The sequence below is a fragment of the Polypterus senegalus genome, chromosome 6 (assembly GCF_016835505.1).
Source record: "Polypterus senegalus isolate Bchr_013 chromosome 6, ASM1683550v1, whole genome shotgun sequence".
NCBI lineage: Eukaryota > Metazoa > Chordata > Cladistia > Polypteriformes > Polypteridae > Polypterus > Polypterus senegalus.
In genome coordinates this window covers 145,187,751-145,200,927 of record NC_053159.1, presented here as the reverse complement: position 1 = coordinate 145,200,927, position 13,177 = coordinate 145,187,751, and the positions used below count along the sequence as shown (strand labels likewise).

The window sequence follows — 13,177 nt, the reverse complement described above, 5'->3', positions numbered from 1 at the left end:
CATGCCTACCAAAAGTGATATGTGTGGTATTTTAACGTTATCAGTAGCAATTGATTTATACTGCAGATCAAGTCTTATAGGAGTCCATGGGGTTCACTGGGAATCACTCAGGGTGTGGATTTAAGGTTTTTTTTTTCCTGAGCAGATGCGACACTAGGTAATGTCCTTAAATTTGTGATTTTCTTTTCAGAGCTGGTCTATAGGAGAAGTTAAATAAATATGAGGTGCTCATATTATTGACCCAAAGTTTTAGGAATTTTATTTGGAGTAACAGATCATTTTAAGTCAACAGCGAAGCAAAATCAGAATCTTGTATAAGAAATAAGCAGTAAAGCAAAACAACACCCAGTGCTACGTTTATGGAGGATGTTGTTACCAACATTATTGTAGCCCTCCCAAAAACAAAGGCACAGAAAATAAAAGTGTCTACGGGAAAAAAATAGCAAAATTGTGCCACAGTGATATCACTGTAATATCACAAAATATTAAATTTAAGATCCTGATGAAGCTGATATTAGTTTAAGTTGTATTTCTATTCTCTGGCTGGTCTTCCCACACTGGCATTGCCCAAGGAGCTCATATTGTGACCAATCACACTGTGCATTCATTCTCTGGGGCAGATTCTATGGAAGATTATTTGTGCCAAAATGAAATGCAATCCAATCTGTTAACTGCATTGAAATGCAATACATATGCAAGAGAGGGAGATATGGTATTGGCATGGTTTTATTGTGTCATTATTAAAGACATATCATCCAAATAATCAATTGGTTTTCACTACGACACATCACTTTTATGTCACTGTAAAATGCGATACCAAAGTGTACTGCATTTCAATTCAGGATCATACATCACATGCCATAACTAAAAGCAAAGCAGACGTGTTGCATTTCGCTTAGTGTCTGCTCCATGTGTATTGCATTTTGATTCAAAACCACTCTTTAATTGAGCCAACACTAAAACTAATCAGATGACCAATCAGTGTCAAACTGTGGAGCAAGGTGTATCAACAGTTTAGGAAAGAGGCATTGTACTTCTTAACGTTTCTGTATTGTTGTGGTTTAGGTTTCCTTTTCACTATGGCACGCAACCCAGCACTTGGAAGTGGCCAAGGATTCTAGACTTCAGGCAGTCATTGACTGTAAAGGATTTTCAACAGATTTTAAGGATTTTATATTTGTGATAATGTTTGTTTGTCCCAATGCATTTGAGACCCTGAATATAGGGAGAACATGTATAAAAATGTCTGTCTTTTCTAAACGGCTCATATGATATTTTTGGTAAACCACGTAATTTAAAGCTGAAAGTCTACACTTCAATCACATAATGATTACTTTATTTCAGATCCATTGTGGTGGCATACAGAGCCAAAATTATGAAAATTGTGTCAGTGCCCAAATACTTATGGGCCTAACTTTATATGCTGTTCTGCTCTCTCTTCTCTCTGTCTTGTCAAGACCACCCCTGGCTCCACTCCAGCAGCTGCTCCTGTTTCTCTTCAGCAGAACGCTCCTTAGGAAGACGCCTTCGAGTTTCTATAATCTGAAGGATTGCTGCTGGAGCAAGACAGACAACTAGGAAGTTGCCAAGTTTGCTGTGTGTTTAAATAAGAGCTCCAATCCTGAATAAATCCCTAATACTGGTCCTTCAAGTGCCAGAATAAAGGTCTCTTTGCCCAATTCTATCCTTTTCTGCCTTTTTGACCAACTCAAGAAGCCCAAATGCAATAATACATGCCAACAGGGTCTACACCCAAAGTGAATATTCACCTCCTGACTGCAAGCATCTCTCTTCTAAGCACTCTACCCTTCTCACATATGCATGATAAGGTACTTCTCATGTTACCTTTACTTGGTGAATCAGCATAACAGCACCATTGTAGCCCATTTTTCTTCACTTTGAGAGAAAAATATTGTACTTCATCCTCACTGGGCTCTCAGATCCACACCACAAACTCCATCAACTCAAATTACAAATGAGGCTTTTGTCTGTGACAGCGTGTCTTCTTTGCAGTAGGCTGGTTCTGTGTGACATATTCTCTACTATTTACAAATGCACATTGATCTTGTGAAATAATACAACTTTCTCTAAGTTGTTTGGGATAACCTTGGCCAGAATCTTTGATGAAGATAGTGGTCTATGTATAGTCTAATGGGTATTCTTGTATATTTCATGGAAAAAAAAGATAATGATGGCTTGTGCAATGTTTTAGGGAGAAGCATTTACTCTCTGGCTTCATAGAACATTAATAGACTTAGCCTAACTAATCATTTTTTTTTTATAAAAAAACAGGATCTGCCAGCCTCTCATTTTGTAAGGATCTAACAGCTTATGATAAAGGTTTATTCTCATTATTTTATATATATTTTTTTAATAGAAACCAGGATGCAAGCCAGAAAGCGTTGACCTCTGTGGAGCACAAATTGAATGGACCAGTGAAAAGTCTAGCCGAAAAAATGTTTTTCAGGTAGGACTTTTTAAATTTTGATGGTCATCTTGGTATCATTCGACTATGCTGTAGAGTAAGTATTGTCCTCAATCATTTGTTTATGTGCTTGGCATGGGCCTTATACAAACACTGCAAAGAAAAACATAAATATAAAAAATAATGCATTTTGTGAACCCACAGCCAACATCTCCAGCCCACTCAAATGTTGAGACTGATTGTTTTTAAATTCACCTAAAATTACAATGCGCTCCCAATAATAACAGCCCTCAGGTTTGTCAGGTTTTGAAAGGTTGAAAGTTTATGCTTGTGTAGGTGGTAGTATATCTTTAAATGCATGTCCATTTTGACGATAAAGTGCTTGGAGGTGTCCCACCATCAATTCTTAAATCACACAGGGTCATCTTGGGTAGCAGCAGCATTCTGACTACAGGTACACTGTAAGACTTAATAAAGTATATGGTTTGGAAAACTGGAAAACAATTCTCTACTACAATACTTGTATTGTGAAAGTGAACAGGATAACTTAGTGATTTAAAATTTAGTTTAATAATGATATAAAATCTGTGTGTTAAATTAAAACTTTTCTTTGCTTAGAGATGTTGAAAAGCGATAATTTGTTAACTATTTCTGTGATATATACTATAGCCATTCATTTTCATATTTAAAACTTTTTCAAGGTGGTCATTTTTAGTTATGTTTTAACACCATGAATTTTTGTACTTAGATGTGTAAATTATAGGATGCTGAAGCAGTCCTTTTAAACTTTTTTTGTACTAGAATACAGAACGAAGCACTTAAACTTAAAGCTGCTGTAATCTAATGGTCTCCAAAAATATTAAGATGACCTAATATTTTGAATAGTTAAGCTATAAGTTGTTTCTTACTCCTCAGTCAAAGTGAAGCCATACAATTTAGAAGGAAACAGAAACTATAACAGAAAAAACATTTGGATTTAAAAACATTCATAAAACATAGAAGGTTAAGTGAAATGTTAATAACACTGAGACTGCAGGCTGTGAAACACCCACCTCACTTACTGTACATTACTTTACCCACATTTGCTTGGATGGCATTGTAATTATGTGAACATTTCTCTGTTTATGCCTGAATTCTTATATAAAATAAAGAAATGATTCTGAAATTGTAAAACAGGAAAAGAACAGTCAGTTTCTAAACTGTGAGTGCACAGAGCACTATGTCTCCACTTACTCTATTATGATTCGTTTTATTGTTGTTTTAACACAGTCATATTTAAGAGACATTTATTTCATTGTTGTCACATCTGTTCCGTCTTTCTTAATAAAAACAGGATGTAGTTATTTATTCTATTGCTATCACTGTTTATTACTGAAGTCTTAGTTACTGTTTCCACAAGGCTCACATCCAAGTTAATTTGGCAATACATTTTTGGCTGCTTCTCAGATTTAAAAGATGAAGAACAACAATTAGCAATAACCATTACAACTTTAAACATTTTATATTTATGGGGATGCTCTTGTGGTAAATAAGATTTTCTTAGGGAGTCATGCCACGTATGTTTATGACACCATATTGACATTGTACTGTTTTTACTTCTCTTTTTCTTTTCAACACAAAAAGAAACCGTTACATTCAGGTCTGTTCAGCATTATGCGTCAAACTTACCAGTTAGTTTGTATCATGCATGGTCTATTAATATTATTAATTGAATGTTGGTTGAAGTTCCAATAATGGAGAGGTGTCCAGCCCTGGATGGGTTCAAGCCTTTTGCCTAATAAGATCAGGACATGATTTGCCCCCACATTCCTACCACCCTGAACTGGATTAGGTAGGTTTGAGAATGTTGTATATGTTATGATATGTTGATAGATGAAATGGAGTGCCTGATGTTAATGTCAATGTCAAATTTATTTATATAGCACATTTAAAACAACATAGGAATGCAGCGGCCAAAGTGGTTTACAATAATAGAATAAAAAAAAAACATACAATTAACATGAATAACATAAATAGAAATAAAATAAATGATCATAAATAAAATAAATAATGAAAAGAAGTAATGTTACATAATCACAATGAGGAAACCATCAGTATTACTGAAGGTCACGGAATGAAAGTGAATAGAAATGAGTCTTTAATCTTTAATCTTTGAACAGTTCAATTGTAGACGACTCCTTTATGTGACGAGGTAAAGAGTTCCACAGGCGAGGAGCAGCAGCTGCAAAAGCCCTGTCCCTCTTAGTTTTATGCTTGGTACGAGGGACTACAAGGGACCACTGACCAGAAGATCTAAGCACTCTAGATGGCTGCTATAAAACACACAATTCAGATAAATAGACAGGAGCAAGCCCATGTAAAGATTTAAAAACTAGCAACAAAATTTCAAAATCAATTTGAAAACTGACAGGCAGCCAGTGTAAAGAAGCTAAAATAGGAGAAACAGAATCAGACTTTCTTGCCCCAACCAGAAAGCGAGTGGCAGCATTTTGGATCAACTGTAACCTGCGTATCAGGGATTTGCTAATCCCAGAATACAGTGAGTTGCAGTAATCAAGGTGAGAAAAGATAAAAGCATGAGTAGCTTTCTCAAGAAAATTTCCCTAGAAATTAAAAAGTCTTGATCTTACCTAATAGACGAAGCTGGAAAAAGCAACTCTTGACTACAGAATTAACCTGTTTCTCAAAAGAGAGGTTACTATCAAAGATAACACCAAGATGGCGGACTTGAGGTTTGCCAAAAACAGAGAAAGAGCCGAGAAGTCCAAGACCAATTTGGTGATGTTGATTTACATAAATCTGATATTCTCAAGGATGTGCAGGTTAGGTTAACTGGCAAAGACAAATGAGCCCTTGTATCAGTTAGGTGTGTGCATGAATGGGCCTTAAAATGGAATGGACTCCTATTCTCTGGCCTCCTTGAAATGTGTTATGTTGGAAATCAAACACAGGCAAGTCATCATATATAACTTAGACAATCTGCATACATTCTGCTAGTTAAAAGAGTAGCTTTGATTACAATGGATATATTCATCTTTGTTATGATAAGATTGGGTTTTAAATGATCCTTCTGCACAAAGAGGCACCATCTAGTAACAAGTCATGGGCGCTGGAATCTATTCCAACAGCAACTGCCTCAACGCAGGAATCGCTCAAGCACTGGATGCTAAATCTATTTTAGGACACAAACACATACCACAAACCATACAGTTCAGATTAATCTGTCAGTAACTGATGTGATTTTTCCTTTTGTTATAACTCTTTGAGAACAGTGTTTAAGTCTGGGTTCATGTTTATGCTGAGGTCTCAGTATGTTTTTAACAAGTCACATTATTAAATATACATTAGATTTGGTCTGCTTTATTCAGTTTATGCCATTGGGTATTTGCAACATTTATGGAATAGATTGAGATTACAGATACATTAAAGCATCCAGTATAAAAGTTAGTATTAATATAAATTCTCAAACACAGTTCATTCTAATCAGGGTGGTGAACCAGAGTATGTCCAGGTAAAATGTTGCAGCCCCAAGCCCAGGACAAGTTACCAAGTTATGACAGATAAATATTGACATTATAAATCTAAATGTATTGTGTTTTTGGCAGTTCATAGCAATTTATTCACCATGATTGTGAAGCTGAAGAGACAAAATTAAGGCCACATTCATCTAGCATTGTCACGCTGTTAAGTTTATATAGTCTCACCTCACTAGATGTGCGTCTTATTACATTTCATTCAAAACAGTGGGTTGACTCCATGAATGGTTGCATTGCTCATATACAGTTATGTTATTGATAGCAAGACAGTTTTATAAATGCTAAAATAATTCACTATGGTGACTTCAATGCTCTTGATTCAGTTGAAAGAAATAGTTATCATACATGGAGACTTTTTGTAACTGATTGTAACTCTAAGTATACTCTGATGTCTAGTGTTTTGTGGTAATTTGTTCAACATATTGTTAAACATGTGAAAAAATAAAGTTCAAAGATCTTCTCTGTCTGGCATCACTGTGCTGTCAAACTTATAAAGGTTGCCTAGCTGGCTTTACTCCTTGTTATTTTTCACTCAATGAAATATGACAGCTGATGGATGCCTTGCTTTTTTAATATGCAACACATATCTATCTTTTAGAACTGTCCAATCAAAGTTACTTGTAGCTTTCTAGTTTTAAATGTGTTTTAGAAATTGTGACTGATTTGGATCAGTAGGCGGGCATGTCAGATCTACTTCTTAAGCATAATAACAATTTCATCTAAATTTAATTTCATTTAAAGTATTATTTTAACATTACCTTTACACTGTAGTGAGCCTTTTTCCCTGTATGATTCCAATACTTTTGTTTTTAAAAATTCAGTAAAAACTTATTAGTAAGTGGCATGCATATGCATGCCTTAAAACTACCAGGCAATAAAAAGATATAGCACTTTTCCCACTATAAATCAAGAGAGAATCAATGAAAGATGCAGACATGTTTATTATAGCCAAATCTACTGCCCTAAACCTTTCCTATCCACTTGTATCAAAATGCAAAAACATCCCTGCAGACCAGCCTAAGCTACAGATAAGGGACTCCATGACTGTTTTAAGTTATTCTGCCCCTAATCATTTAATAAAAAATGGCATGTTAGTAAAATGGTTGGCCATTTTTGAGTCTCTAGTGTTCTGATTCTGAAAGCTTCTCTAGGCTGCCTGTGCACTTTGACCAGTGGTTGTATCCTAAAGGATTTGCCGTCATGTACAAAGCAAGGCTTCTTCGTGCTGTAGGGTTGTATGACTAGGAATCATGCCAGGGTCATAAGGTCAGAAGTCCTAAAAGCAAACAGTAACCTAGATACAAATACAGTGTCCTTATCCGGAGTTTTAGAGGAAATTCACTTTATATAATTCGGAGCCCTTTTTTTATACTTTACCTTCCTATGCAGATATATGTATTGTATGGTGAATGCTCAATATTCATTGATTTCTATGATAGCTCTAGAGTTGATGTGACCAAGCAAACATCACAATAAAAAATTAAAAACATTTTTTGCAAGTTGTTTTTTAGGGACGTAGACAAAAAATGCATTATATTGAGTACATCACATTAATTTAGTTTAGTTTATTCTGTGTTCCTTAAAATAAAAACACAGTGACAATAATAATAACAGTAAGGTAAAACTGAACTCCTACTTATGCTATAAAGTACTGTACCCAGTCCAAAAAACTTGAAATATTGAACAGACTTGCCAAAAGGCAAAGGCTTATGTAGGGGGGCAAACAATGACTTGAAAGGGAAAATTCTGGAACATTTTTAAAGAAACATACAAATAAAAGACAAAGAAGATTCACAGGATCTTTCTGCATGCCAAGGTCAAATGTTCATTTGCTTATTTAGTTTCAGCAGGTGTTTGATTGTGTAAAACTTTATTAAATAAAATTACATTCTGTAGTCTCTCCAATCCTAAACAAACAGTCTGTTTTATATAGTAACACTCTATAGTGAACACAGTCTTAAAGCATTATATTAAATAAGTAAAGTACACATAAACAACAAACACATACTCTCACACACATATATGTACTGTATATCTACTCTTATTTATATAAAATCCTAAGCCTAAAAGTGCATCATGCTTTTCAGAAAATATGAAATTTTAATGTGATATTGTTAGATTTTTAGATTCTTATTCTGTTTTTAAATTATAAACTAAAAAAAAATATCAATAACTCAAATCCCACGAGACGAGACTTTGTGCCAAGAGATTTAATCACACCCGAACCGGAAATAAAAGACAAATTGTTGATGACAAAAGCAGCTACTGTACAGGCTTTTAAATGATCGAAGCGACATACAGGATGCAGATCACGCGGCACTGCAGCAGCAGCAGCTGATCGAGCAAAGAGGAGGTAAAAAAAACTGTATTTGTTTCCTATTGTATCATCATTTAAGAGGGGGTTTTGGAGGAGCGACTGCATCTCCTTAGTGTGTGTTCAGCCCCCCTCTTCACAACATGAGCAGCAGAGATGGTGCGTAGTGCAGGCCAGGGGGGTTGGTGAATGAAGCGAGCAAGGGGGAACCCCCTAGTGTATATATATATATATATATATATATATATATATATATATATATATATATATATATATATATATATATAATGTTTGGGCCAAAGACACATTTTTCCTTGATTCACCCCTCTGCTCCATAGTTTAAAATTACAAATCAAACAATTCAGACCTTATTAAAGTGCATATCGGTCACACCATGTAGAAATGACAGCACTTTTGGTACATGGCCCCCCCCCTTTCAGTGCACCATAATGTTTGGGACAGATGGCCTCATAGGTGTTTGTAAATCATCAGGTGTGTTTCATTCCCTCATAAGATACTTAGGCTTGCTTCTACCCTTTGGAGTCTGTAGTTGCCATTGTTTTCAATATGAGGACAAGAGCTGTGCTAATGAAAGTCAAAGAAGCAATAATATATACAGTATATATTTATTTTTTAGGTCTAGTGTCCTTGATGCTAGGCCACACTTCCTTTCATAATTAAGGATTAGGTAAACCATAAAACAGAATTTATTTAGTGAAAAACTGTGAACAGGACAAGGATCGAGGTACAACCTGACAGCAAAGCTGGGTGTCCTGAACTATCCAAAACCTTAAGGCCTCAGGCGCCTCCTCCTCCATCCGTTTTCCTTTTCAAATGATGCTGCTGCGTTGGTGAAGAAACTTGAGACTGTTTGGTTTAAGAGATGTAGTTAAATAACTGATTTTGATCTCAATTAATTAATGATGGGCTGTCGTCCTTTTGAAGCTCCCCTAAAAAGGGGATCACTTCAACAGGTTATACATCATTGTTTCTTCACTTACCCGGTAATAATAATAATAATAATAATAACTCTTTGCATTTATATAGCGCTTTTTTCACTGCTCAAAGCGCTCAGCATTTGCAGGTTAAGGGCCTTGCTCAAGGGCCCAACAGAGCAGAGTTCCTATTAGCATTTACAGGATTCGAACCAGCAACCTTCCGGTTGCCAGTGCAGATCCCTAGCCTCAGAGCCACCACTCGGAATGAGGTGCATTGTGGAGCTCTTGTACCTCTTGACAGATGGGGATGTTTGACTGAGGAGGCACACCTGTCACTCTAAGAAAGCTCAGGAAAACCAAAAACCTCTTCAGAAGCAGTAAAGCAAAAGCCCACTTGGTCTTGATTTTCTGTATGAGTGCACACTGTGAGAAAAGGACCTCATAATCCTTCTGAAAATGTTTGGTTTTAAGCAGAAACTCACAGAAACATTAACCCAGAAGTAACAGATGTGGCAGTCAAATGTTCATAGCAACTTTAATTGTTTTATGCCTTGATATAGGCTCTTATCTTATTATGAAGAAGGAGGTGGGCTTTCAGCTTCTGTGAGATGTATTAGTATAAACATGTCCATCTCTCATCATTCAAACTGTAATATGAATCTTTCTCAGTGCATGAGATTCAGACTTTTGCTGTTTATGAAGTAACATAATATACAATTTGTTTTATTGGTGAAATTCTTCCATTTTCTTATGCCACTGCTGAAACACCTATGAAATAGAGTTTGTAAACATATTGGAAATAAAGTAATGTATTTTCATATTATTATTATTTAAGAAACATTGGATGTCAAAAATGTGATCTGTTGTACTCCTATTGAATAATGGAGAAATATAAATAAGATGAAAACATTGCATGGATTTCAGTATTTAATGAAGATATGGCTTGGTTTTGCATCATTTCACAAGGTATGAAAGATACACAGGCATTTTTTTGCCGGTTTCCCACTTTTATGTAAAACTGTGAGAGAGATGCACTACTGGGGATGTAAGAAAGACACAACCAAAGGAAAAATTCATCTTAAGGCTTATGACTGAAAAACACAATGAAAGGAGCATTGTCGAACAGCAACTCATACAAGGAAATGCTACATGTCCAGAATATTATTATCCATTATCTAACCCGCTACATTCCAATCACAGGGTCACGGTGGTCTGCTGTATCCAATCCCAGCCAACACAGGGCTCAAGGTAGAAAACAAACCCTGGGCAGGGCACGAGTCCACTGCAGGGCACACACACACCAAGCACACACTAGGGCCAATTTAGTGCACCTAACCTGCATGTCTTTGGACTGTGGGAGGAAACCGGAGTACCCAGAGGAAACCCACGCAGACACGGGGAGAACATGCAAACTCCACGCAGGAAGGACTTGGGAAGAGAACCCTGGTCTCCTAACTGCGAGGCAGCACCGCTACCCACTGCACCACCGTGCTGACCCAGAATATTATTATATATTACGTATTTTGCATATTGAGTATGCTGCTTTATATATGCTTCTTTTGTATTTGTTGTTTAGTATGTAGCATCATTGCCATCAAGGGTATAACATCAGCATTTTTGGGAGCCATAAGTATTTAATCACCTTGAGCCTAATGAGGTGTGCCTAAGCGAAGCATCAAAATTAAAATGAGGTATTTAATTTCCTACATCTTAATTAGTTGTTTTCAAATTCTGACCTTTTTTTTTGCTTTGAACTTCATATTGATTAGAAAGATTCATGTCTGACCTACCAATAGAAGAAAAAAATGCTTATTTTCTTTCTGTACAGCCTTCCACATTACTTAAAAAAATTCATTCTTTGCCATAGCTGGCTAATTATTTTCTATACAGTGTTATCAGATGAGAGTATGTTAAGACTGAAGAAGAAATGATGGGGTGTCAATCAGGACACCCCATTACACACATAATAAAGAAACTGAAAATAACATACCCTGTGTAATCAGAATATAAGTTTAATATGTCACTGTGCTCTGTACAACAAATATGTTATAAATCCATTCACATGTACAGCTAACACAAGCCAAGGTTTAGCATACAAGAGTTTACCATATAAGAACTGCTAGGTAAGCTTTTTAATACAAGACAAGTTAAGGACAAACTGTAAAATGGGCATTGAACTATTTCTGAGTGTCAGAATCAACATGACATTTGATCTTCTTTTCCTTGTTTGGGATGGCATGATTTACCTAAGTGGGGGCCTGCACATGGAGAAAGAGTATAAAGCCTTGGAACATTGCCCGGCACACCTCTAAAGCCGACGGACAGATGGGAGATAACGTCATCCGATCCTGAAAATCCTTCCAGTGCGGCGACGAAAATGGCAGACTGTATACATCGGGCTCCCACTTCTGTGATAGTCTTGTCATGGCTTCCTTGTCTGTTATGCCACGTAAACCGTCATTAAAGAAAGCTAAGTTATTTCTCCTATGTGATTTCTTACTGCCGCATCACTAAGGGAGGGGCATTGCTTTTTTAATATTATATTTATATAGTTTTGGGTTAACATGCCGCAATTACAAAAGAACTTATTCTAACAAGTGAGGTAGCACCCCCTGCTAGATTCACCCCGATGGCGCAACAAAGAGACAAAAACAAAATTTAGCTGTTGGCTGAGGTTCTAAAGAGCAGACAGGCTTCAGTGTCCGAGCTCCTTAGCCATAGTGAATGGTTAATCTCCCAAATTAAATGCCACCTTCTGAGAGTGGCTTGCTTTTACAGCTCCAGGACTGGAGTGGGTGGTCAGGTGTCCTCAGTGTGTGTCTTCTTTGAGCTGTACAGGACAAAAGCGACAGAAGAGTCAGTAATCATGGCCCCTGGTGTTCCAGGGTAGTAGTGCTTACCTCCGATGACCCTCTGACATGCATGTGTGACAACAGGCATATTCTAATTATTACATTTTTTTATGGATGTAGTTTTCATCTTGAGATCATAACACAATGACAGCCTCTCATTATGAAAACTGCCTGAGTATACCTGATTGTGTGTTCTTATATACTGTATATGGTGTTGTAATCACTGTCTGTTACTGGTATTCTACGGCTATCAATAGTCTGTAGGAGATTTGTAAGAAAGCATCTGCTGTACCGTGCACCGTGCAAAGACAATAACCTTCAATTTGGATTGTCCTTGCATAGCATGCTAATATAGATACTGCTGTTTCTGTCTCAGTAAATGAAATTCCAATAGCAGAAAATCTTTAAATATACATTCTAACATTTCACGGTTAGCCAAGCTGTTTTGTGATAAAGCTAAAGTAGGTTTTATCATTCTTTTCTTAAAAGTAAAGCATGAAAATGGACTACACTATGACAGTTAATAGAAGCTCCTGATCCAAAAATTGTGAACATTTCTGCTAAATGCTGGCCGTAGGCTAAAGCTGGAGTAATTGATGATTAAACTAAAAGATAAGTCAGTAAATTATAATGCTCAGAACATTTAGAACAAGGCCAGATTACTGATTTAGCAGCTAATATTGGTCACTGGTCACAAAATGAAAGAAAATAACAAATTAATAACTACTTTAGTTAATGAGTGTAAAAAATTTAAATCTGGAAGACAGCCACATCTTAGAGATTAAATCAAAATGAATGAAGAGGCAGGATATGAAAAAGTGTGAAGGTCTTGCTATTTTAGAGGGATTTACCATTTCAGACCTAAAAGTCCTAAACTTTTAAGAAAATACAAATGGTTAAGCCAGCGTCATATTACATAACGTTTTGAGTAATTTTCTGGGTGCAGTCTTAATTCACATAATTTTTAGAGTCGTATAGTTTGACATTCCCAGTAATTCAGTCAGACTCATTTGTGACTCGTCATGGCAAAATCAATAGAGCAAAATGGAATCTGGTGCTGTCAAACAGCGTGTAGTGAGTTTGTGGTACTTTAGAAATTTTAAATTGTGCTC

At 36.3% G+C, this 13,177-nt stretch overlaps 1 protein-coding gene across 1 annotated transcript in view; it reads left to right on the top strand.

The window, feature by feature from the left end:
• The window catches only part of arhgap15 (Rho GTPase activating protein 15), a 657,673-nt gene that overhangs the window by 127,255 nt on the left and 517,241 nt on the right, over positions 1–13,177 (top strand). Inside the window, exon 7 of the mRNA XM_039755090.1 lies at positions 2,378–2,467. Coding sequence (XP_039611024.1) covers positions 2,378–2,467 — 90 coding nt within the window. The remainder of the gene's footprint in view (positions 1–2,377; positions 2,468–13,177) is intronic.